This window comes from Ipomoea nil, unplaced genomic scaffold (genome assembly GCF_001879475.1).
Source record: "Ipomoea nil cultivar Tokyo-kokei standard unplaced genomic scaffold, Asagao_1.1 scaffold3321, whole genome shotgun sequence".
Taxonomy (NCBI): Eukaryota; Viridiplantae; Streptophyta; class Magnoliopsida; order Solanales; family Convolvulaceae; genus Ipomoea; species Ipomoea nil.
The window spans coordinates 1,298,881-1,324,791 of record NW_017619749.1 but is presented as its reverse complement, the minus strand read 5'-3'; the positions used below and the strand labels follow the sequence as shown (position 1 = coordinate 1,324,791).

General features: G+C 35.0%; 5 protein-coding genes, 1 long non-coding RNA gene and 1 pseudogene across 6 annotated transcripts; all 7 read left to right on the top strand.

Annotated features, from left to right (window-relative positions):
- The first annotated feature begins 1,748 nt into the window (after positions 1 to 1,748).
- On the top strand, positions 1,749 to 4,359 carry LOC109169956 (cytochrome P450 CYP82D47-like). Its single transcript, XM_019318872.1, has 2 exons — positions 1,749 to 2,727; positions 3,586 to 4,359. Exons 1-2 carry the CDS (start codon positions 1,942 to 1,944, stop codon positions 4,045 to 4,047), a joined length of 1,248 nt encoding a protein of 415 aa, XP_019174417.1. The 5' UTR covers positions 1,749 to 1,941; the 3' UTR covers positions 4,048 to 4,359.
- A 1,976-nt stretch (positions 4,360 to 6,335) lies between these two features.
- On the top strand, positions 6,336 to 8,506 carry LOC109169777 (cytochrome P450 CYP82D47-like). Its single transcript, XM_019318671.1, has 2 exons — positions 6,336 to 7,312; positions 7,883 to 8,506. The coding sequence occupies exons 1-2, from the start codon at positions 6,350 to 6,352 to the stop codon at positions 8,504 to 8,506; spliced, it is 1,587 nt and encodes a 528-aa protein (XP_019174216.1). The 5' UTR covers positions 6,336 to 6,349.
- Positions 8,507 to 9,510: 1,004 nt separating this feature from the next.
- LOC109169957 lies at positions 9,511 to 11,601 on the top strand (annotated as a pseudogene).
- Positions 10,990 to 11,640, top strand: LOC109169962 (cytochrome P450 82A4-like). Its single transcript, XM_019318878.1, has one exon. The coding sequence runs from the start codon at positions 10,990 to 10,992 to the stop codon at positions 11,521 to 11,523; it is 534 nt and encodes a 177-aa protein (XP_019174423.1). The 3' UTR covers positions 11,524 to 11,640.
- A 2,789-nt stretch (positions 11,641 to 14,429) lies between these two features.
- LOC109169967 lies at positions 14,430 to 18,518 on the top strand. The gene is made up of 15 exons (XR_002052311.1): positions 14,430 to 14,482; positions 14,562 to 14,694; positions 14,803 to 14,863; positions 15,003 to 15,129; positions 15,208 to 15,372; positions 15,659 to 15,771; positions 15,888 to 16,106; positions 16,221 to 16,317; positions 16,408 to 16,471; positions 16,594 to 16,734; positions 16,844 to 16,972; positions 17,108 to 17,259; positions 17,382 to 17,519; positions 17,876 to 17,973; positions 18,472 to 18,518. It is a non-coding gene; the product is annotated as an uncharacterized LOC109169967 (long non-coding RNA).
- Positions 18,519 to 18,544: 26 nt separating this feature from the next.
- On the top strand, positions 18,545 to 20,900 carry LOC109169965 (AP-2 complex subunit sigma-like). Its single transcript, XM_019318880.1, has 7 exons — positions 18,545 to 18,591; positions 18,838 to 18,970; positions 19,063 to 19,161; positions 19,252 to 19,559; positions 20,223 to 20,370; positions 20,541 to 20,600; positions 20,717 to 20,900. Exons 4-7 carry the CDS (start codon positions 19,462 to 19,464, stop codon positions 20,756 to 20,758), a joined length of 348 nt encoding a protein of 115 aa, XP_019174425.1. The 5' UTR covers positions 18,545 to 18,591; positions 18,838 to 18,970; positions 19,063 to 19,161; positions 19,252 to 19,461; the 3' UTR covers positions 20,759 to 20,900.
- Positions 20,901 to 23,972: 3,072 nt separating this feature from the next.
- LOC109169966 (putative SWI/SNF-related matrix-associated actin-dependent regulator of chromatin subfamily A member 3-like 3) lies at positions 23,973 to 24,577 on the top strand. The gene is made up of 3 exons (XM_019318881.1): positions 23,973 to 24,016; positions 24,133 to 24,285; positions 24,432 to 24,577. The coding sequence occupies exons 1-3, from the start codon at positions 23,996 to 23,998 to the stop codon at positions 24,537 to 24,539; spliced, it is 282 nt and encodes a 93-aa protein (XP_019174426.1). The 5' UTR covers positions 23,973 to 23,995; the 3' UTR covers positions 24,540 to 24,577.
- Positions 24,578 to 25,911: the final 1,334 nt, after the last annotated feature.

The following is a 25,911-nucleotide window of genomic DNA, read 5'->3' as shown; positions in this document are numbered from 1 at the left end:
TAACGAAGCGGTCTGAAATTTAAAACAAAAAATGGTGAAAGATAACGGTGCCACTAACGGCACCTTTACCGTATCCACAATGTATGTTGGACACGGGTCCATAGCATAACGATTGCAAATAGGGTATACCCTTACATTAAGGAATCTCTTGTAAGAAACTAGTTGAGGAATGCTAATATAAAAAGTATAATCTTAGTGTTTCTTTAAAAATTGACTGATAAGATAACTATGTTACCAAACAGGGTCTTTGTGTATTTTAGAGTATCAATAAGTAGGGTCAACCCAACTAAGTTGGTCATTATAACTTTAATGTTTACAAATCATAACTTTCTTTTATAGCAATGAGATGTTTAATTTTGATAGCTGAGAAGCATTAATTCTTTCTTCTCTAAATTTTAGTGTATATATGCATAGATGTTGAAATGATTATTTATCTTTTGGGCATAGTCAAGGATTCATAGCCCTAATAACATGGATCGGCGTATATAGATTTTCATATGTACGTACACGATATATAATTTGGTGAAAAATGGACTTGCTAACCGTCAAGTATAGTTTAAATTGTACATTTCGTACCCTATAAAGATTTTTTTTTTTTTTTAAATACAGATTCATTTTCTATCTTCTAATGTACTGATGATATAATGTTGTATATATAGATAGAGTGTGTACGGATGTATAATGTTGTCCTCAGCGGATTAGGTGTTATAGTGTGCAATATAATTATAAACAATTAAACACTAGTATTAAAAAAAAAAAAAAATCAAAAGCTAAGTAACCATGAACAAAATAAGACAAGCACATATTAACAAGATAAACACAAAATAAGGAAACAAACTATCTAATAGGATTAGGAAGAACACATAATTGAGAAATTGAGGAGATGCAAACACAAAATTACACTCTAAAAGTCATTCCTGTGATCATCTAAACAAGAATTATGTTTGGAATTGCCCAATCTCATGACTTATCAATTCCAATTTGTCTTTCAAACACACAAGCATATAAATAAAAAATAAATAAATAAATAAACTATTTCATTTATATTTTACAGTGGGAAATAAAGATTATGTAATGAGTAGTTTGAAAATCGATCCAAGTCTCATTGTAGTCAAAACATGCTAATGAATGTCACGATTCAAACATTAACAATATGCAAAATTGATCCGTTTTGTTTAAATACGCGAGTTTGTACATGATTAATCAAATGAAACAAATAAGAATTTTTTAAACATAATATCTACATTTTAAGTACAAAATATATATTAAACATGCATGGGGTAAAATATGACAAATAAAGAACTAAAGTATGGTGTCCAAAACTCATCAATCCTTAACCAAAGGTCAAGCATTTGATCCTTAGCTTTGGGTATGGAACAACCTTAAATCTCTAAGCCAATTGTCCGGTCTGTCTCACCCAATAGAGGTGTCTACAATTCAGCGAGGAGATTAGTCATTGTGTCGGACGGTGAAAACTCTGGACTAAAAAAAAAAAGAGAAGAAGTATGGTGTCCAATTGTGAAGGAAATATATAAAGGACATCGCAAAGTACATGGCGACAATAACCGAATTATTTGCTACGGCCACAGTAACCCAATTAAATTATTATAACCCGGCCTAGGATCAGCACCTCAATTTACGCTAACCCAATGAAATATAGATATATTTACACCCTATGCCGGAAATAAATCAGTATATAATCACATGTCAATTAAACCAGGGCTCATTCAAACCAGAACCATGGAATTTCTTCTCCAAGACCTTAACACTTCAATTATTGTTACAGCTATTGCTTTTTATGTAGTTTTCCATTATCTTTCTCGCAATAATAAATCTGATCATAAGCAAAAATCACCGCCTGAAGCTGGTGGAGCTTGGCCTATTCTCGGCCACTTATACCTTTTCAGAGGTTCTAAACTTCCTCACGTAGCCCTGGGAGACATGGCCGACAAGTATGGACCAGCCTTCACTGTTCGGATTGGCGCGCACAGAGTGTTGGTGGTCAGCGACTCGAAATTGGCCAAAGAACTCTCCACTGTCCACGACGTTCACATTTCGTCTCGTCCCAAGTTTCGAGCCGCCAAAAACATGGGTTACAACTACGTAATGTTTGGTTTCTCTCCCTATGGGCCTTACTGGCGCGAGATTCGCAAGCTTATCTCCATAGAACTATTGTCACGCCGGCGGCTTGAGCAGCTGAAGCACATAAGAGTGTCCGAGATCGATACCTCTATAAAGGAGCTGTATAAGCTTTGGACTGAAAATAAAAATTCAGACGACCATTCCGCCGCCGGCCGTGTTTTGGTGGAAATGAAGAAGTGGTTCGCGGACCTAACACTCAACGTGGTCCTTCAAATGGTGGCCGGAAAACGATACTTTGGTACTGCGGCGGTTAGTGATGAAAAAGAGGGGCAACGTTGCCAAAGGGTGTTGAGGGATTTTGTTAAATTTGTTGGGGTTTTTGTGCCGGCGGATGCCCTGCCTTTCTTGGGATGGTTCGATATCGGGGGATATGAGAAATCCATGAAAGAAGTTGCTAAAGAAATGGACTCTCTTATGCACGAATGGATACAAGAGCACCGTCTAAAGAAAGAGGCGACGGCCGCGGGTGAGGGATGTATTGTCATTGGCAACGAGAAAGATTTCATAGACGGGATGCTTTCACGAATAGAAGGGATTAATCTTAATGGCTGTGACACAGACACCGTTATCAAATCTACGTGCTTGGTATGTACATGCGCTCTTGATTTATTATGGAATTATCATTTTTGAATTTATTATGTCCTCCATGCATACTTTAAAAACGTGCATACAGCCCCGGGCTTACCGCAGTGGTTCGTTGTCTGACTTGATTTCACGAACCATTAAAGGCGATATCTCTTGTGCGTCCATAAAGACTTACAACACTTGGTTCAAAGAATAAATTTGGGATTGAATGATAATCTCATAAACATGCTTATTCCATTGTTGGTTAATGCCTTTTATTCTAAGAAACGTGGTTCCCCGGAATGAGCTATTCTCCTTGCAAGGGAAATAGCGATTCCAAGCCCCACAGTATTAGGCTATTCTTAGTTCTCAAGAATAATCTAAATTTGTTATTTTCTATTTTATTCCCAATTAAACCTAAAATTTGTTTACGCTTTTTAATCCATATCGTAATACTTCTTTATCAACGATACGACACTTGCATGTCTTTCAGGTTCAAGCTTTCAACTTCACATCAATATATTTCCTAAACTTTTATATATATATATATATATATATATATATATATATATATATATATATATATGTGTGTGTGTGTGTGTGTGTGTGTGTGTGTGTGTGTGTGTGTGTGTGTGTGTGTGTGTTTTTTAAAAAAAAAAATATATATATTTTATTTCTATTATTTCTTAAACTTATAAGCAAACAATAGAATACAATTCATGTCTATTCTCTTGAAATTCATTCCGCGAATCAAACATGCTATTAGGGTTAATCTAGTGAAACTGAGATACCTAAGTATAAAAAACGTACATACAACTTTAATATATATAAAGTATTAAATACATCATTTTCTTTAACTATTTAAATTTTGTATATTAGAATTTGATTGCGGGAGGAGCAGATACGGTCATGGTCATGCTAACGTGGGCTCAAGAAGAACTAGATATGGTGGTTGGCAAGGAAAGAAAAGTAAATGAATCAGATATTAATAATTTGGTGTATCTGCAATGTATTATCAAAGAAACACTTAGGATGTACCCAGCAACTCCACTTGGAGGTCCAAGAATATTCACGGAAGATTGCAAACTATCAAAATTTGATGTTCCAAAAGGTACATGGTTGCTCTTTAACCTATGGAAACTCCAACGAGATCCACAAATTTGGTCTAATCCTCTTGAATTCAATCCAGAAAGGTTTATCAATCGCCACAAAGAGATTGATGTTTTGGGACAGGATTTTGAGTTGATTCCATTTGGTGCTGGTAGAAGAATATGTCCAGGGATAACTCTTAGTCTTCAAATATTGTCCTTGGTCTTGGCTAATTTATTTACATTCATTTGAACTCTCAAATGTCTCTAATGGAGCAATTGATATGACTGAGACAACTGGAACAAGCAATTTCAAAGCTGCACCGCTTGAAATTCTCATAGCTCCTCGTCCCTCTGTTTATCTGTATTAGTTAACCACACATTAATTAATATGTGCGCTTGTGTTTGTTTGTATCTGTGTCTGTGTATGTGTATGTATGTTCACTGGAAAGAGCTTCCATGGACATCATGATTTACCAGATCTCTATGGCCTGTATGTAAGTTCCTTTCAGTTCTACTATATATGTAAAATTACATGAATAAAAAGGCTTGATATTCCTATTAATTGCCCATTTATCAAATCCTGAATTTCTGTCCTCCGTGTATACTTACATATAGTACACACAACTTTAATATATATCAAATTTCTGATACACAATACGGAGTAATTTCTTTTTTAACTACATAAACTTTATTTGCATATTAAAATTTGATTGTTGGAAAAGCATATACGGTCATGTTTGATAATGAACAATCCCTTACGTGTTGAAGATGGCTCAAGAAGAATTAGACATGGTAGTTGGAAGAGAAAGAAAGGTAAATCAATCCGTAATTAATCAATTATTTAGCATATCTTCATGCTATTGTCAAAGAAATATTTAGGTTGGGGGTGGGTTAATCCTAGCCAAGTTGATCAAGAAATGGTAACTACAATTTTCGTAAGTTGAGAGAAGGAGCGGGAAGAAGTCTTGAAAGGGAAAAACTGAGAAATTGCTTTCATGAAGGTGACAACTGTCTGGTTATATAGGCCGTTACAAACCAAGAAAAGAGAAGTTACCAAACTGCCCCTTTTAGCATCTACTCTATTCCTCTAATAACAATGTTACTAGTTCGACTCAAACGGAAGTAATATATTGCTTTTTTTTAGTTTGAACTGATCAACTATGTGCAGCTTAAACTGATGGATTTACCTTCTTGAAAATTACACATACTGTATCTTGTTTTCATGTTCCAAAAACACTTGGCTATTCTTTAACATGTGAAAACTCCAATGACATGCATCCACAAGTTTAACCCAACGACCCTCTTGAATTCAAGCCTTGAGAAATTTATTAATTGCCACAAGGAGGTTGAATTGATGTTTTTGGACTAGATTTCGAGTTGATTCTATTTGGTGCCAGTAAGAGAATATGTCTAGAAACAATTTTTGGTCGAGATCCAGATGTTGCATTTCATCTTGGCTAATTTGTTGCATACTTGCATTCATTTGAGCTAACAAATGTGTTTAATGGACCAGTTGATATGACGGAGACAATTTGACTAAACAACCTCAAAGATACGCCATTAGAAATCCTTGTATCTCCCCACCTCTCTTTTCATCTTTATTAGTCAACCACACATTAATTAATATGTCTTCATGTATGTTTGTATGTATGTGTGTGTGTCTGTGTATGTATGGTCACTTGAAAGTGCTCCCACAGACATGATGATTTATCATCTCTCTGTGGCTTGTATGAAAGGAAATATTGCCCAAGGTTACCCAAAACTGTTTTTTAGACAATTTTTAAAAAGAATAGATATAGTGTGTAATTTTCTAGAAATTAACTCGATATATATATATATATATATATATATATATATATATATATATATATATATATATATATAATTTTTTACTTGAAATTCTTAATTATAACTCTTCATCTTTTCACTTGTCTTTAATTTGTGTTTATATATGTTCATGTAGTCAAAACACATAAAAGAAGTCAGTTGCACTAGAAAAATCACTTGTGACGAAGGCAAAAATTGAATCTGTAATAACCTTAATGTGCGTTTAATATAATGTGAGTTTATAAATGTATGCCCCTGTAGTCAAAACACATAAAAAAATTAATTGCACTAGAAAAATTACGTGTAGCGGAGACAAGAATTGAATATATAACTTTAAGATATATTAATTATATTTTATCTATTTAGTCACATTTTCGAGACAGAAGATTTAAATTTCAATATGCGACAATATGCGTACTACTCACTATACAGAGTCGCTGTGCACGAATGCTAGCAGCCACACAGATCGAGTCGCTCTGATCTGCATGAATGCTAGCAGCCACACATTTTCAATGGTACGGAAGATCAGCACGCAAAATTTTGGTGCATAATTTTGATGGAAATATATACGACCACAAATTAATTAAAGCACATGGCAGAACTGTACGTACTAATAATACAAATTAAATTATTGTACTAATTTACTTTAGAGAAACTTGTATATAATATAACCACAAATCAATTAACTTACCCAAGCTTCTTATTATTCACACCAGGCCAGAAACATGCAACTTCTTCTCCAAAACCTTAACACTTCAATTATCGTTGTATGTATCGCTATCGCTTTTTATGTAGTTTTTCATTATCTTGCAAACAGTAGCAAGCCACGGCGGAAGCAAAAATCACCGCCAGAAGCCGGTGGAGCGTGGCCAATTCTCGGTCACCTTCACATTTTCAGAGGCGGCTCTAAACTTCCTCACATAGCCTTAGGAGAATTGGCGGACAAGTATGGGCCGGCTTTCACTATCCGGATGGGCGTGCAAAGAGTGTTGGTGGTTAGCGACTGGAAATTGGCAAAAGAACTCTCCACTACCCACGACGTTAACATATCTTCTCGCCCAAAGTTTCGAGCCGGCAAACACTTGGGCTACAACGACACTATGCTTCTTTTGGCTCCTTATGGTCCTTATTTGCGTGGGATTCGTAAACTTATTTCCTCAGAACTACTCTCCAACCGACGGCTAGAGCAGCTGAAGCACATAAGATTGTCCGAGATCAAGACCTCTGTAAAGGATCTCTATAAGCTTTGGACTGAAAAGAAAAACTCTGATCCCTTCGGCCGTGTTCGGGTGGAAATGAAAGAGTGGTTCAGAGACTTAACATTCAACGTGCTCCTTCGAATGGTGGTTGGAAAACGATGCTTTGGCACATTGGCAGTTGGTGAAGAAGAAGAGGGGCGACGTTGCCAAAGGGTAATTAGAGATTTTGTTAAATGTCTTGGGACTTTTGTGTTGGCGGATGCCCTGCCTTTTTTGGGATGGTTAGATATCGGAGGGTATGAGAAAGTCATGAAAGAAGTTGCTAAAGAAATGGATTCTCTTGCTGAAGAATGGTTACAAGAGCATCGTTTGAAGAAAGATGCTATGGATGAGGACGAAAAAGATTTCATGGATGTTATGCTGTCACGAATAGAAGAGATTGATCTAAATGGTTGCAGTGCTGACACCGCAGTCAAATCTACTTGCATGGTATATATTTCCTCTTGATTTATCAAATTATTTTATTCATGAATATATATCAAATACACAATTTTTATGAGTTAATTTCACCAGAGGTCCCTTATTATTGATGGCGATTTTAAATTTAGTCTAAGACTATCGTTTTTATCATTTAAAATCCCAAACTATTACTTTTAATAAAAATATTTTTGTCTTTTCATATTTTTCTAGTTTCAACCCGTATAATTGGTTTAGGATTTTAGGTAACCTTTGATTTTTAGTAACCATATTTATCAACCGATTTTAAGGCAAGCCCTAAACCAATTAAACAGGTTGAAACTGAAAAAAAAAATAACAAAAGAAAAATATGAAGAGACAAAAATGCTCTTACTTTTTTTTTTTTTGAAAACCAAAAATGTCCTTACTAAAAATATGAGAAGTCATGAGAAGGACTAAATGTGTCCAAAAATAATAGTCATGTTAAATGGCAAAAATGATAGTGTGTTAGTAAATTTAAAATTGACACTAAAGATAATGGACCTTTGGTGGAATTAACTCCAATTTTTATCAACTATTTAACTTTTGTATGTATATATCAAGGTTTTGATTGCTGGAGGAGCAGATACACCCATGGTCATGCTAACATGGACTTTGTCTTTGATAATGAACCATCCCCATGTATTGAAAAGGGCTCAAGAGGAATTAGACATGGTAGTTGGCAAGGAAAGAAAGGTGAATGAATCAGACATTGATCATTTGATGTATCTTCGAGCTATTGTCAAAGAAACATTTAGATTGTATCCTGGTGGTCCACTTGGAGTTTCAAGAGTATTCACCAAAGATTGCACCATTATGTCTGATTTTCATGTTCCAAAAGATACTTGGCTATTCTTCAATGTGTGGAAACTCCAACGAGATCCACAAGTTTGGTCTAGCCCTATTGAATTCAAACCTGAGAGATTTATCAATTGCAATAAGGAGATTGATGTTTTGGGACGGGATTTTGAGTTGATTCCATTTGGTACTGGTAGAAGAATATGTCCAGGAACAACTAGTGCTCTTCAGATTTTACACTTGGTCTTGGCTAATTTGTTACATTCTTTTGTGCTCTCAAATGTCTCTAACAAAGCAATTGATATGACTGAGACGGCTGGACTAAACAACCTCAAAGGCACACCTCTTGAAATTTATATAGCTCCACGCCTCTCCCCTTGCCTTTATTAGCCAATTAAATATTAATTAATATGTTTGTGTGTGTGTCCGTGCATCTATGGTTACTTGGTAGAGCTTCCATGCATGGACATGATGATTTGCCAGATCTTTAATTTGTGGCCTGTGGCCTTCCCAGGCTTCACATATGTACTTAATAATAAACTTATTATTTTGCTAATAAAAGGAGTTTCGGAGTATATATTTAATACGAGCAATACTTGCCAAGGGTGTAAAAATTGTATTTTGACGTTTACCCCTTTTGTCTTTTGAGGTGGGCCCGTAACATCCATTTCATAGACTTCTTTACAAGCAGAGTCATTTTCTATCTTGGGATCAACACGTACACGAAAGCTGCATGTGGTGCTTAATTTTGATAGCCTTATCTGTAAAGATATTTCTCAACTTTAGATCAATCCAATAAAATATACACACGTATATGCCAACAATCGTTATATCGTGAATCAGGATCTAAAGTGCACTATAGACTCTGATTCAATACACATAATTAATGTTCATAATATACTGAATTCAGGTTCATAATACACATACACATAAACACGATATAATGAACATTAAATTTTGTGTATGAGTTAATTTCACTTTTGGTCTTATGATTATTGGTGTGTTGTCAATTTCAATCCGCAATTTTCAAAATTAACAATTTAGTATCCTAACTATTTAATTTTTATCAATTTTAGTACTAGATTGTTACTTTTGAAAATTGTGAACTCAAATCGACACCACCCAAATAGTCATAGCTTCATATGATCAAAAGTGAAATTAACTCTTTTGTGTACTCCGTATTATATAACTGAAGACGCATAAACACTTAACACACAGAAACCATGTTCATTATTATATGGTGTTTATGTATATATATTAAAAACATAAATTCTTTGCATTATAAAAATAAATTTTGTACATTATAAAATCAAATTCTGTGTATTATACAATATAATTTGCCGAACGCCAATGGCGGAAGTTAGTGTATATATATAATCACACTGCAATTAACCCACAGTACTTATTCAGACCAGAACCATGGAATTTCTTCTCCAAGACCTTAATACTTCAATTATTGTTGTAGCTATTGCTTTTTTTTTTTTTTTATTTTATATATATATATATATATATATATATATATATATATATACTTTTTCATTATCTTTCACACAAGAACAAGTCTGGGAAGCAAAAATTACCGCCAGAAGCCGGTGGAGCTTGGCCGATTCTCGGCCACCTTTACCTCTTCAGAGGGTCTAAACTTCCTCACGTAGCTCTGGGAGACATGGCTGACAAGTATGGACTGATCTTTACTATCCGGATCGGCGTGCACAAAGTGTTAGTGATCAGCGACTGGAAATTGGCCAAAGAACTCTCCACTTCCCACGACGTTCATATTTCTTCTCGTCCCAAGTTCCGAGCTGCCCAACACTTGGGCTATAACTATCTAATGGTTTCTTTCGCTCCCTACGGTCCTTACTGGCGCGAGATGCGAAAACTTACTTCCTCGGAGCTACTCTCCAACCGGCGGATTGAGCAACTGAAGCACATAAGAGTGGCAGAGATCGAGACCTCTGTAAAGGAACTCCAGGACCGGATTTTAGGCTGTGCAAGCTGGACTACCGCACAGGGCCCCCAATTTTAGAGGGGCCCCAAATTTTAGAGGTCCAATATTTAATATTTACCTAGCTTGTTTAGAATAAAAATTAAAAGTTTACAATTAATTTAAAAAGGTTCTATGAAGAGATGGTAAAAATATGTATATATTGTATTTTAACTTGGAGGTCAAAGGTTCGAAACTCCCATATGTTACTTTTAAAAATTCAGATTTTGGAGGGCCTCAATTATTTACCAGAACAGGGCCACACAAACCTAAAATCCGGCCCTGAGGAACTCTATAAGCTTTGGACGGAAAACATAAATTCCGACCATTCGGGTCGTGTTTTGGTGGAAATGAAAAAGTGGTTTGGAGACCTAACATTCAACGTCTTCCTTCAAATGGTGGTCGGAAAACGATACTTCGGGACGGCAGCGGCGGGTGATGAAAGCCAGGGGCGCCGTTGCCAGAGGGTACTTAGAGTTTTTTTCACCTTCTTGGGGTTTTTGTGCCGGCGGATGCCCTGCCTTTCTTGGAATGGTTAGATATCGGAGGGCATGAGAAAGCCATGAAAGAAGTTGTTGAAGAAATGGACTCTCTAGTTGACGAATGGTTACAAGAGCATCGCCAGAAGAAAGAGGTGGCAGCAGATGGCGGCGAGGAAGATTTCATGGATGCGATGCTTTCATGGATAGAAAGGATTGATCTTAATGGTTACAGTGGTGACACGGTCATCAAAGCTACTTGCATGGTATGTGATCTTGGTTGATCAGATTATCATTCCTGAATTTAAATTCCTAAATATCTAAAACACAATTATTTTGAACTACATAAATTTTGTATATTAGAATATGATGGCCAGAGGAGCAGATTCAGTCTTGATCATGTGTTGAAAATGGCTCAAGAAGAACTAGACATGGTAGTTGGCATGGAAAGAAAGGTTGATGAATCAGAAGTTAATAATTTGGTTTATCTTCAAGCTATTGTCAAAGAAGCATTTAGAATATACCCTGGAGCTCCACTAGGAGGCCCAAGAATATTCGCTAATGATTGCACCGTATCTGATTTTCATGTTCCAAAAAAAACTTGGTTGTTCATTAACGTGTGGAAACTCCAACGAGATCCACAAGTTTGGTCTAACCCTCTAGAATTTAAACCTGAGAGGTTTATTAACGATCATAAAGACCTTGATGTTCTAGGACAAGATTTTGAGTTGATCCCGTTCGGTGCTGGTAGAAGAATGTGTCCAGGAATAACTTTTGGTCTTCAAATGTTGTACTTGGTGTTGGCTAATTTGTTACAATCTTTTGAGCTCTCAAATGTTTCTAATGAAGGAATTGATATGACTGAGACTGCTGGACTAACCAACATCAAAGCTACACCACTTGAAATTTACATAGCTCCCCGCCTCTCTCATTATCTTTATTAGTCAAACCCACCTGAATATGTATATGTGTATGTGTGATGTGTCTACAGTAAAATTATTAAAGACTACATTATTATACTTCCAACTTTGAAGCCAGTGCACAATATGTGAATTTAACTATATATATAAAGTGTTTCTATCGACAAAGTAAAATTACGTTTTAATTTCTGTAACATCAAAATATATTACGGTAGTTTTGAATAATAGGGTTCCACTAATTATATTTAAGCTAATCCAATCAAATAAAGATATCAGCAATCTAGCTAGCTCATTGGATATTTGGATTTTTGTGCTCTGCAAGGAAATTATTATGAAACCAGTCAATGGTGTTTAGTAGTGATTAACTCGTTATTGTTGGAATTTACGGACTATTTGGTTTTGGATTATTTACCGAGGGAGTCAAAACCACGCTTGAATTATTTACGCTAGGAAGCAAAAATTACCGCCTAAAGCGAGCAGGGTGTGGGCAATTATAGGCAACCTTAACATCTCCAGCCGCTCTAAGCATCCTCATGTACGATGGTTATGTTGTGAGTACGTGTCCACCTTGTAAGGTAGGTATAGTTCTATATCTATAATTTTTATATTGTAGATTCATAATTTTTATACTGTAGATCCATAATTTCTATACTTTAGATACATAATTTTTAAACCGTAGATTCATAATTTAAATACAGTAGATTCATAATTTCTATACAGTAGATTCATAATTTATATACTGCAGATTCATAATATCTGTACTGTAGATTCATAATTTCTGTACTGTAAACTCATAATTTCTAAACTGTATAGTTATCAATTGTAAACATATAGTTCTCTGATTTGTGATTAATTAAATTTTCGATGAAACCTTATTCGATATCCGAAACAGTGCAATTAATGCAAACATCTACATATAATTTTTCTCCTATAAAACACCCCAGATCAAATCCATGTGAGCGTAAACTGCAGCAATTTGTCCTACCAGTTGTGTATTTCCATGGCCATGGTGGCGGAGGAGACAAAATGCGGTAGAATGTAGAGGAGACTCTAACAATCGCACCTATAAAAAAAAAGGAGTAAACAAAATAGAAGAATCATTGAAAGTGGTAGAACAAATAGAGCCAGACATTAAGGAACCATCTTCTACAGGTAGAGATTGTGGAGTGTACTTTTCTATCTTCTCATATGCTTCAAAAAAATGGCAGAAACGAGAAGGGATGAAGAAACCAAATGATGCGGGTTGTGGGTCAATTATTGAAAAAAAATAAATCATTTGAGCCATAAAAAAAAAAAAAAATATATATATATATATATATATATATATATATATATATATATATATATATATATATATATATATTGTGTGGGTCTTTAATAATTTTCTGAATTTTTAAACTTAGGACTTAAAAAAAAAATCCATTTGAATTATCTCCACAAAAAGTGGTCTTGGGCTTATAGAATCACATGTGCATAAAGAATATATCATATAATCATATAAAAAATGTGTTCAATTAGAGTTTAAATTTACTCCTACAAAATTTGAAATTTACTTTCTAAATGTAATTATCTTAGTTATTATTCGTATTGTGAAAATTATAATATAGATGAAATACAATTAAGAATAAATCAATGTAATTATGTAAATTCTCTTATTAGTTTATTTGAATATGTACATAATTAGAGATTATATTAACCATACAAAATTTTAATTTTAATTTTAATTGTAATTTTGTGTTCTATAAAAATAATAAATACTTGACCAATGAAAGCTCAAAAATATTATTATATTAAACAATTTAAAATATTTGTATTTTTTCTATTTTTTAATTTATATTTATAATAACATAATTTTTTTCCGTGCATCGTGCGGTGAATTACTAGTTACCTTATATAACTTGGAGATAAAAAAAATAATTAAAAAAATAAAAAAAATAAAAAAAATAAAAAGGATCAGAGTTTTTAATGAACAAGGACATAATATATATTTGTGCTCTGCAAAGAATTATGAAACCAGTTGATGGTGTTTAGGAATCTAAAAACATAATAAGTCTCAATTAAGGTTATATCCTTGATTTATTTCCCTCCTTTTGTATGCAAATAAATATGTACATTTTACTTTAAATGTTGTACATTTCAATGTTATTAGACAAAACTACCCTTATCCCGTTATAACACCGTTAGTTTTTAATTCTAACATTGATAACACATCATTATTACCATATACCTATATCTATCATATCTTTTCCTATTTTTTAATTATCATTTTATTAAAATCATTATATATTAATGTAATGCTTACTTATATTTTAATTAAATTTCTATGAATGATAAATTATATATGTGCGTGTACAAAATACATATATTATTTGTGTATATGTAATTCAAATTATAATTTTTAATTATTTATATTATCAATGTTTTAATATTGGACATAAATTTTCGCGCATCACACGTACAAAATGCTAGTCAGTATATATAAATATGTATATGCTTTAGTGATACAAAGATGATTTAAATTATTTACATACCACATGCATAATACATCTATATGGACTCCTAGCGGATAAGTATTCTTCGTGCGATTTACATAATTTACATTGTATATAAGATCATGTAATTAGTGTAGTTTTCTTGTCACATAACAAAACATTAATTATTCAATTATAATAATTATACTAAATTATGATAGGATAGTTATACATTTCTTTTAAATAAAATAAATTTACTTATTACATTTATGATTTATTCTTTTATCCAAATTTTTTTCTTTTTTGTTTTCTATGAAAAACAATAATTGATGAAATATTGATGGGGTGTTTGAAAACTAGATTATAAAACAAAGTAAATGTGTATTTTCTTACATTTCTGCCTGGGCACCTTTCCTGATTTTTAAATGTATTGGATGGATGCTTCTTTCAGTGTCAGAAGTGCTGTGCTGCCTCATATCCTTCCCAAGCTTGTCCACCTTCCTCATTCATAAGTATTGTGTCTGTTTCTTATAGCTTTTTGTATAGTAGTATTTCTTTATTATTCACGATGATCTTTGGTTTTATATCCAGTGCCTTCAATGCACGTGCTTTGGAGCTTTAGCAGAGGTTGCTGGACCTGGTCTTGATGTCCCCCTTGGTACCATCCTTCCTGCTTTACTCACTGCAATGGGCTATACTGATATGCCGCAATGCTATTTACTTGGTTTTCTCTTTCACATCATTTAAATTTGAGTCATTGCTTAAGTTGATTTGTGTTTTTCTTTTTTCATTGCATAATTTGCACGTGTCATGCTTTCACTATGAAATATAGGAGGTTCAAAGTCTCGCCAAGAAAGCAGCAGAAACTGTTGTCACTGTAATTGACGAGGAAGGTATCGAGTCTTTGCTGTAGGGGCTTCTTAAAGGAGTTGGAGATATTCAGGCATGGTTTATTGTTTTGCATAATGATAATGTGGCTTTCTTTTCTTTGTATTCCATTTTTTTGCTAACACTATTTAATTTTTCTTCCAGGCTTCAATCAGACAAAGTTCTGCATACTTAACTGGATATTTATTCAAAACCAGTGATCTATATCTTGTTGATGGGGCTCTAAACCCTGATTATTTTACTAAGTGATTCAGATTCAGTCACCGTGACGGTATTATTTTGATTCATTGCATGACATTTATACAATGCACTTCAATGTACTAGTTTATCTTTCCGTGCTCTTTTACAGGTTGCTTGGGAAGCATTGTCTAGTGTGATAAGTTCAGCTCCTAAAGAAGTTCTTCCTTCGTATATAAAGTTGGTTCGTGATGTATACAAATATAGAGGACCAGTTCTAATACCTGGTTTTTGCCTCCGGAAAGCTCTTCAACCTGTGCTTCCTATTTTCCTCTAGGTATTCCTGCTTATCTTTTGTTTATGAACTTAAAAAAGTTTACATTGAAAAAATCTCGTCAGTTTCTAATATTTAATAATTATAGTGCAGAAATCCTTCCGAGAATTATTATATGTAAGAAACTAAGTATAATCTATTAATCATACATCAAGATTGTTTCTATTATTGCTGTTGTCGTTTTTGGAATCAGTTTCGCATTGTTACAAGCATTGGTAACAAGTATTAGGATTGCAAGATTGTTGAGCTTTGATTGCATGGTTATGTGAATTTCCTTTATTATCTGTAGGGTCTTATAAGTGGATCTGCTGAATTAAGAGAGCAAGCAGCTTTGGGCCTTGGAGAGTTAATTGAAGTGACAAGTGAGCAAGCATTAAAGGAGTTTGTCATTCCAATCACAGGGTATGAGCTGTTACTATAGTTCTACACATTGCTAGTTTTGACTATGAGACTATTAAGAGGATTGCAACCAACAAAATGCTATACGTAATCATTACGTTGCCTATTTATGTATGCAGTGAACTATGCCCTTTATTAGTGTGTCAACTATCAAACAGTCCTCTACTTGTCTGAACCTTTGGGTCACCAGTGTAAGGCCATTCTAGATTGCTTGGGCAAGTTCAAAGTGCAATTCTCTCAACTTTGAGCATCATAATATGGAAGGGTGGGTTGGCCCTAAATCCTTTTCTTCCCCAGCTTCAAACAACATTTGTTAAGTGTTTGCAGGATATTACATGGTTAGATTTTAATACTTATGGTTTTTCAGTTCTTTTGGAGACTCGTTTATTCTGTTATGTTCAGTACTACGATGCATGTATATTCCTAGCCCATGCTATGCAAGTTGTTTGCAGGACTGTTCGATCAAGTGCTGCTCTTGCCCTTGGTAAACTAAGTGCACTCACAACTAGGATTGATCCTTTGGTTGGTGATCTTCTATCTGCTTTACAGGTGAAGTACTTCATCTTATGTTTGTTTTCCCCCCCCTCTTTCTTTGGTTTTAACCTTCAAAATCTAATGTTGTGGTGATATGGGCAGCAGTTTTGGAATTCGTGAGGCTATTTTGACTGCTTTGAAAGGAGTGATCAAACATGCTGCCAAAAGTGTGAGCGGTGCTTCTAGAACACTTTTAGTAACATAGTTTCTCTCTATCATTCAAAAAAAAAAACTCTGTTTGTGGCCTTCTTTTCCTGTGAAATAGCTTCTAAATTTTTTTCTTATCGACAGATTGCTGATGCTCTTTATTATAACCCTTCATTTACGCCGAGCATACTGCAAACGCTTGGTGTTGCTACAGAGATCTTCAATCTTTGGTTCCATATGCTACAACAAACCAAAAAAAGTGGAGCTCGGGCTAATTCTAAAAATGTAGCAATATGTTGGTCTTGTAGTTCTTGTGGAGAGATTTAAAAGGCATAAGAAAAACAAAGCTAAGAAAAGTGATTGGTTTCTAATTCTTGGCATGTTGGTATTGCAGGGAGCATGAGAAGAAGGTTTGCTGCTTGGGCTTGACATCATTGCTTGGGATCAAATGCCAGCAGCAGCCTTAGAGGGCATTTTTAAGGCCATTCTTGACCTCCCTGTAAGCACAAGGAGCAACTTTCTGGTAAGTAACCATTTTTTTTCTTTTCTATGTTTTTCCCATACTGGTTTTTCTATTTGTTTTCATTTGCACTTTAGATGGTATATTCTGATTATTCTCTTAATGTTTGATATCATTTTCTACCTTCTATATCTTCAGAAGCTGCAAAGGCAGAGGAAGCTGAAGATGAGGTTGAGATGGATGGATTTCGAAGTGATGATGACGACGATGAGTCTGATAGAGAAATGGCAGATGATGACGAGGATGGAGATGAAGCTGACAGCCTAAAGCTCCAAAAGTTGGCAGCAAAGGTAACAGAATTAAGAGACATTGTATCATACCCATCTAAGCATCTTGTTCCTGCTTGTTTTCTGTTCATTTCCTTTGTGAAATTAACATCCATCTCTATATGCTGAAACTTTGTGGTTTTCAGGCGAGTGCTTTCCGCTCCAATGATGCTCCAATGATGACGTGGATGAGTCATCTGATGATGATTTTTGTGATGATGAAGAGATGCAATCAGCCATTGATGAGGCGGATCCTTTTGTTTTCTTTGTTGATTCTGTCAAAGGTATCCCTGCCTATTTCATCCTTTTGGGTTATTTAGTTTTTGCTATACTGTGTGATAAAATGTTTTGACCTTGTCCTTTGCTGAAAAACTAAAACCACAGCAGGTTTCCTTTTATTTGGTTCAAGTACTATTAATAGGTATATGATTTCAAGTGTGCTCTTTAGTTTAAAAAGAATTTTCAAGTGTGCTCTTTAGTTTAAAAATGATTTTCAAGTGTACTCTTTAGTTTAAAAATCATTTTGAAATGTGCTCTAGTTTTAAAATAATTTTCAAGTGTGCTCTTTAGTTTAAAAATGATTGTATATCCGTGATGCTGGTTTTTGTGAGGACAATATTTGTGCTGGTTGGATCGTCAGACAAAGGATATCATTGGCTTTACATTCATTCTGTGGCTGATGTGCTTGGAACCAAAGATCTTCCTGTTGTTATGACTATCCTAATATCACGAACGCTGGTAATATTTTATTTTGTTGTTATATACAAGGTTTACATGTTTGCTATGGAGTTGGCATCTTAATGTGCTCCTTCCTGTTGAACGGGCTATGTATTATAATTACATGCTTTAAGCTTGTTCTTTATGCTTACCGCTCTCTCTCTCTCTCTCTCTCTTTGAAATACTATGAGAAATCTGGTTGATTCATTTAAGTTTATAGGTGTCAATATTCTTTTTTAGGCTTACTTCATTTATTTTTTGCCCTAAAAAGAATCTCTTCATTTGTATACCAAATTTTCTAATATTTAATAATTATAGCAGAGAAATTCTTCCAAGAATTATTATATGTAAGGAACTAAGTATAATTTATTAATTATACATAAAGATTGTTTTTATTATTGCTGTTGTCGTTTTTGGAATCTGTTTCGCATTATTACAAGCATTGGTAACAAGTATTAAGAATGCAAGATTGTTGAGCTCTGATTGCATGGTTATGTGAATTTCCTTTATTATCTGCAGGGTCTTATAATTGGATCTGCTGAATTATGAGAGAAAGCAGCTTTGGGCTGTGGAGGGTTAATTGAGGTGAGAGGTGACAAGTGAGCAAGCATTAAAGGAGTTTTTCATTCCAATCACAGGGTATGAGCTGTTACTATAGTTCTACACATTGCTTGTTTTGACCAGAGACTATTAAAAGGATTGCAACCAACAAAATAAGCTATACGTAGACATTACGTTGCCTATTTATGGTATGCAGTGAACTATGCCCTTTATTAGTGCATCAACTATAAAACAGTCCTCTAATTGTCTGAACTTTTGGCTAACCAGTGTAAGGCCATTCTAGATTGCTTGTTCATGAATTGTTATTCATATAATAGGGGACAGGTTCCCATGGCAAGTTAAAAGTGCAATTCTCTCAACTTTGAGCATCATAATACGGAAGGGTGGGTTGGCCCTAAAGCCTTTTCTTCCCCAGCTTCAAACAACATTTGATAAAGTGTTTGCAGGATAATACAAGGTTAGCTTTTAATTCTTATGGTTTTTGGGTTCTTTTTTAGACTCGTTTATTTTGATAGGTTCAGTACTACGATGTATATTCCTAGCTTGCAGGACTGTTCAATCAAGTGCTGCTCTTGCCCTTGGTAAACTAAGTGCACTCACAACTAGGATTGATCCTTTGGTGTTGGTGATCTTTTATTTGCTTTACAGGTGGCATACTTCATGTTATGTTTTTTTTTTTCTTCTCTTTTCTTTGGTTTTAACCTTCAAAATCTAATATTGTGGTCATATGGGCAGCAGTATTCAGATGTTGGAATTCGTGATGCTATTTTGACTGCTTTGAAAGGAGTGATTAAACATGCTGGCAGAAGTGTGAGCAGTGCTTCTAGAACACTTCTAGTAACATAGTTTCTCTCATTAAAAATAAAAATACAAGGTTGTTGTATTTTTTTTTTTTTTTTTTTTTTTAAAAGAAGAAAGGAAATACTTCAAAATAATATACTGTTCCAGATGGCGGCAGGCAAAACAGAAAAGCTTCTCTTTTTCGCTAAATGCCAGACTGAATCAACCCAGTCTTGTGTCTTGGATCCAGTGGTTCTATCAAAATGGTAATTTCAAGCATTGCCATTTGGGTGTTCTCTCGATTCATTTTTCTGGCGAATTGGTTGATGGTTTGGTTTGGGCTTGAAATGGGTAGATTTGATTCATTCTGCTTAAAAACATGTTCTTGCTATGATATCTCGATACATTTGTGTTATTAACGCTGAGTTTTAACATTCGATATGGTTCTGGAGGTTCATCGGTTGATTGTGAATAGAGACCCCAAATTCACCAACATTGTGGAGCTGGGAGTGTTATAACTTTTTTTTTTTTCTTTTCAGAAATCGTTCTACTGCCTCGTATAAAACTTTTCATGCAATGATAAGATCTGTGCTGTGTGTTCTATTCCTTTCATAGTTAAGAGGCCATTGATTCCTTAAACTGTACTGCCAAAGATGCTCTGATTGAATACCGACTCTGTTGATTGTGGTGAAGAGCGGAATGTGAAGGAAATAGTTAATTGTTTCTCACCTGCTAGTTCTCTTCCACAGTTCTAACTAATCCAAGAAGGAGATGAGATAAAACATACTGTTAATCCCTGAGGGTGTCGTTTTGAAGACACTTCTACAGAGTTTGAGAGTGAATTCTTTGGTCCTGCGGGATTGTAATGGCTTGTAGTTGATGCTTTCCTTGTCAGTTCCTAGAACCCAAGATAATCTATTAATCTACAGGCGGTATGCTGGGCTATTTTTCTCGCTCTGTGTTGATATGACGGACAACGACTTGGCTTATTTGGAGTGCATCCACTTGTTTGTGGAGATACTGGATCACTTCTTTAGTAATGTCTGCGAGTTAGATTTGGATTTTAACTTTCACAAGGTATGGTTTGTCAGTCTTTCTCATTGTGAATCTCTGTATTTTCTTTTGCTTCTAGTGCATTTACCTTGTGTATGCTGCATTGTTTTCCTATGAAGGTATATCTAATCTCTGTATTTTCTTTTGCTTCTAGTGCATTTACCTTGTGTATGCTGCATTGTTTTCCTATGAAGGTATATCTAATCTTAGATGAATTCGTTCTCGCTGGGGAGCTCCAAGAAACAAGTAAGAAGGTGAGAGTAATCGCATGAAGAAGGATTTTTCTTGCGCCTTATCCTTCTTCTGGTGAAATGTATTTTGCATTGATTTTGCAGAAAAAATGGATGTTTGATTTCTTCTGGTACTGCAGGCTATCATAGAGAGGTTGAATGAATTGGAGAAGTTGGAGTAAAGATTGATGATCCATGATGGCCAATCTTCATCCATATTCCAAAGTATGCACCTTTTTCATTTGCTCCCCTTTGATCTTTCTGAACATTTAGGATTATGCCTGCTTCTGTTTGAGACTTTGAATCTCTAGAATTTCTTTCGATTTTACGAGTGTTCATGTCATAGGATTGAAGAAGACATTGTGATTACTGGGGTCATTTCCTCCCCCTATTCATGATTCTGTTTGCTTCTGAACTTTAGATAGAGAGTGCTTTCATGTGAGAGTGCTTTATATCCAGTGCCTTCAATGCACATGCTTTGGGATCTTTTGCAGAGGTTGCTGGACCTGGTCTTGATGCCCCCATTGGTACCATCCTTCCTGCTTTACTCACTGCAATGGGCTATACTGATATGGTAGGAACCTAATTTTTATGCCATAATGCCATTACTTGGTTTCGTCTTTCACATCATTTAAATTTGAGTCATTGCTTAAGTTGAATTGTGTTTTTTTTTTCATTGCATAATTTGCATGTGTCATGCTTTCACCTTGAAAATATTGGAGGTTCAAAGTCTCGCCAAGAAAGCAGCAGAAACTGTTGTCACCGTAATTGACGAGGAAGGTATCAAGTCTTTGCTTTCGGGGCTTCTCAAAGGAGATGGAGATATTCGGGCATGATTTATTGTTTTGAATAATGATAATGTGACTTTCTTTTCTTTGTTTTGCATTTTTTAGCTAACACTATTTAAGTTTTATTCTTCCAGGCTTCAGTCAGACAAAGTTCTGCATACTTTATTGGATATTTATTCAAAACCAGTGATCTATATCTTGTTGTTGAGGCTCCAAATGTGATATCCACCCTGATTATTTTACTAAGTGAATCAGATTAATCTACCGTGACAGTTATTTTGATTCATTGTATGATACAATGCATTTCAATGTACTAGTTTATCTTCCCATGCTCTTTTACAGGTTGCTTTGGAAGCATTGTCTAGTGTGATAAGTTCAGTTCCTGAAGAAGTTCTTCCTTCATATATAAAGTTGGTTCGTGATGTATAGAAACATGCAGGGAGGACCAGTTCTAATACCTGGTTTTTCCCTCTGGAAAGCTCTTCAACCTGTGCTTCCTATTTTCCACCAGGTATTCCTGCTTATCTTTTGTTTGTGAACTTAATGTTTACATTGAAAGAATCTCTTAATATTTAATGGTTTTATAATAATTAAGAAAGCAAGCAGCTTTGGGCCTTGGAGAGTTAATTGAAGTGACAAGTGAGCAAGCATTAAAGGAGTTTGTCATTCCAATCACAGGGTATGAGCTGTTACTATAGTTCTACACATTGCAAGTTTTGACTATGAGACTATTAAAAGGACTGCAACCAACAACATAAGCTATACGTTGTCATTACGTTGCCTATTTATGGTATGTAGTGAACTATTCTCTTTATTAGTGTGTCAACTATCAAACAGTCCTCTACTTGTCTGAACCTTTGGGTCACCAGTGTAACGCCATTCTAGATTGCTTGTTCATGAATTGTTATTTGGTGTACGCCATTGATTCGTATAAATAGGGGACAGATTCCCGTGGCAAGTTAAAAGTTCAATTCTCTCAACTTTGAGCATCATAATATGGATGGGTGGGTTGGCCCTAAAGCTTTTTCTTCCCCAACTTCAAACAACATTTGTTAAGTGTTTGCAGGATATTACAAGGGTAGCTTTTAATACTTATGGTTTTTCAGTTCTTTTTGAGACTCGTTTATTCTGTTATGTTCGGTACTACGATGTATGTATATTCCTAGCTAATGTTATGTAAGTTGTTTGCAGGACTGTTCGATCAAGTGCTGCTATTGCCCTTGGTAAACTAAGTGCACTCACAATTAGGATTGATCCTTTGGTTGGTGATCTTTTATCTGCTTTACAGGTGACATACTTCATCTTATGTTTTTTTTTTTTCTTCTATTTTCTTTTGTTTTAACCTTCAAAGTCCTATATTGTGGTGATATGGGCAGCAGGCTTCAGATTTTGGAATTCGTGAGGCTATTTTGATTGCTTTCAAAGGAGTGATAAAACATGCCCGCAAAAGTGTGAGCAGTGCTTCTAGAACACGTGTAGTAACATAGTTTCTCTCTATCATTCAAAAAAAAATATGAAATTGGTGGTCGTAAATTTTTTTTAAAAGAAAATAAATACTACAAAATAATATATACTGTTCCGGACCGCTGGAAAACAGAAAAGCTTTTTTTTTTTTTTTTTTTTTTTTTTTTTTTTTTTTTTTTTTCTGAACGCTGGACTGAGTCAACCCAGTCTTGTCTCTTTTGGTCCAGTGGTTTCTATCAAAATGGTAATTTCAAGCATTGCCATTTTGGTGTTCTCTCGATTCATTTTTCTGGGAAATTGGTTGATGGTTTTGTTTGGGCTTGAAATCGGCAGATTCGGTTCATTGTGCTTCAAAACTGGTAAGGAAAGACTCGTTTGGCCAAGTATTACAACCCCATCGAGGTATTGTGTTCACCAACATTGCAGGAATCCACAGGTTGATTTGCTATCTCAGGATTGTGCTCATAGGATTGATCAAAAGAAGGAATTTCAAGGGTTCCGTTTTTGCACCGAGGTTTATTCAGTTTTATCTTTAATTTTTAAACACAGCATGGACATAAATTAATATTCATAAATTATAATTCAATGTGCAGATACTATTTTGAGGAAAAGGTGATTGAAAGAGCTTTTAAGAAGCTTGCACTTGATGCTTTTGGTTATCCAACAAGGAAGGCTTGCAGAGCAAAAAGGTAAGGTTTCTCATGGTTTTGCCATTTTTGATATATAGCTGCAATCTGTAACTAATTTCTGAACAATAAGGTTTCTCATGCTTTGGTTATCCAGCAAGGAAGGCTGGCAGAGCAAAAAGTTAAGGTTTCTCATGGTTTTGCCATTTTTGATATATAGCTGTAATCTGTAATAACTAATTTCTGAATATATCGAGTGCCAGCTAAATTTGTAAAATATTTGCCCAAGTGCTCTATTAATTTGGGAATCTTCTGACCAAGCTTTTTAACAGGAGGGGTCCTGCAATTTATGTGAACATTTTCTCTGGTGAAGCAACTGCACAATTTCCTTCTGCATTGGAAACAGCAAGAGGGGTAGTGAATTTTATTTGTTAGCTCTTTTATTCTTTAACTCCAATTTAATATCTTGAATGTCCTGGTTTTTCTTGTTGTTGTATATATTAATTTCTCTGCGAAAGGTGGTTTCTGCAGATCTTTGCAGATGCTATGGGCCTGGGAAACTGTAAGTAATCCAGCCTTTTCCAGATCAGTATCAATGTTTTTCCCATGAGCTTGAAAGTATATTTATTCTGTTCATTTGGATCTATGCGCATTAACCAGTTTTGAACTGTCATTTAGGATGTGGAGAGTAGCATATTCCATGAAGTTGATTGGCATCGAATTGTACTGGATGAAGCACACACCATAAAATCCTGGAGAACTATGAGTGCTAAGGCTGCATTTACATTGTCTGCACATTGCAGGTGGTGTCTCACTGGTACTCCACTTCAGGTATGTTTCCTCATCAAAGTCCCCATTTATCATATTTCCTAAAAAGATGAGGCTTTCATAGGACCGTCTCATTTGAGAATGTGATACTTTTTAGACTGTTCTCGAAATCTGGTTTATGTTAATGATGTCCTCACTAATTGCTGCAGAATAATTTGCAAGATCTTTACAGCCTTCTGTGTTTCTTGCATGTTGAGCCATGGTGCAATTGGGCATGGTATGTCTTATATATTACTAACTGTATATATACATGCTAATAAGTTTAACTGAACTAGATTACTTAAATGTTTGCTATCTTTTAGGTGGGGAATAAGTTAATACAGAGACCATATGAGAATGGTGATCAGAGAGCATTGAAACTGATCAAGGCAATTCTTAGGCCATTAATGCTTAGGAGAACAAAGGAAACAAAGGACATGGAAGGGAGGTTGTTCATTGTCTCTTTTTCTAGTTTTCTTGAAAACTCAAAGTTTACTTGAGAAGCAAAGCCTTGAATTAGGCCAATTCTTGTCCTGCCACCAACTTACATCCAAGTCATTGAGTGTGAACAGTCGGAAGCAGAGCACGATTTCTATGATGCCCTCTACAAGAAATGTAAAGTAAGATTTGCAGCCCCTGCAAGTAACAGCATTTTCAAGGGTTTTTTTCAGATTATTGAGACATGTGGTTCGAAATCTGATATGCATTTTTGGGACTGGGAACTAACAGTTTCTTGTCGATGAATCAGGTCTAGTTTGACGAATTTTGTGGCACAAGGCAAAGTTCTTCACAACTTTGCAAACATTCTTGTGTTGCTACTCAGACTGAGACAGTGTTGCAATCATCCTTTTCATGTGATGAGGTGAAATGCCATTAGAGGTGAAAGCCAAAGTTTTTTGCATAAAAAATGGGTGTTTGTGGCTAATAATCTAACAAGTAATATTGTGATTTGAACTCGTTTCTTTGCCTTTGATCCTGTTGAGGAGTGCTAGGTCACATTGGCATGTAAACGAGTTCAAATTTCAATGAAAGGTTGTGAGTGCATTTGCAGTTTTGCATATACATGATATATGAGCTGGGTGTGAAATATCTTTAAATGATACATGAGGTCTACTGTATTAAAACCAAATAATTAGTGGATACTTTATTTTTTAGTGGATCTACTTTCCTATATTTTCCCCTACAGATTCACACGTTCTGTGTTTGTGTCCTTTTCCTGTGATAAAATTACTTCTAAATTTGTTTCTTATTGACAGATTGCTGATGCCCTTTACTATAACCCTTCATTTAAGCTGAGCATACTGCTTGGTGTTGCTACAGAGATCTTCAATCTTTGGTTCCATATGCTACAACAAACTAAAAAAAGTGAAGCTCGGGCTAATTCTAAAAGGTAGCAATATGTTGGTCTTGTAGTTCTTGTGGAGAGATGTAAAAGGCATAAGAAAAACAAAGCTAAGGAAAGTGATGGGTTTCTAATTCTTACCATGTTGGTATTGCAGGGAGCATGAGAAGAAGGTTTGCTGCTTGGGCGTGACATCATTGCTCAGTCTTCCTGCTGATCAAATGCAAGCAGCACAACCTTTGAGGGCATTTTTAAGGCCATTCTTGACCTCCTTGTATGCACAACAAGCAACTTGCTGGTAAGTAACT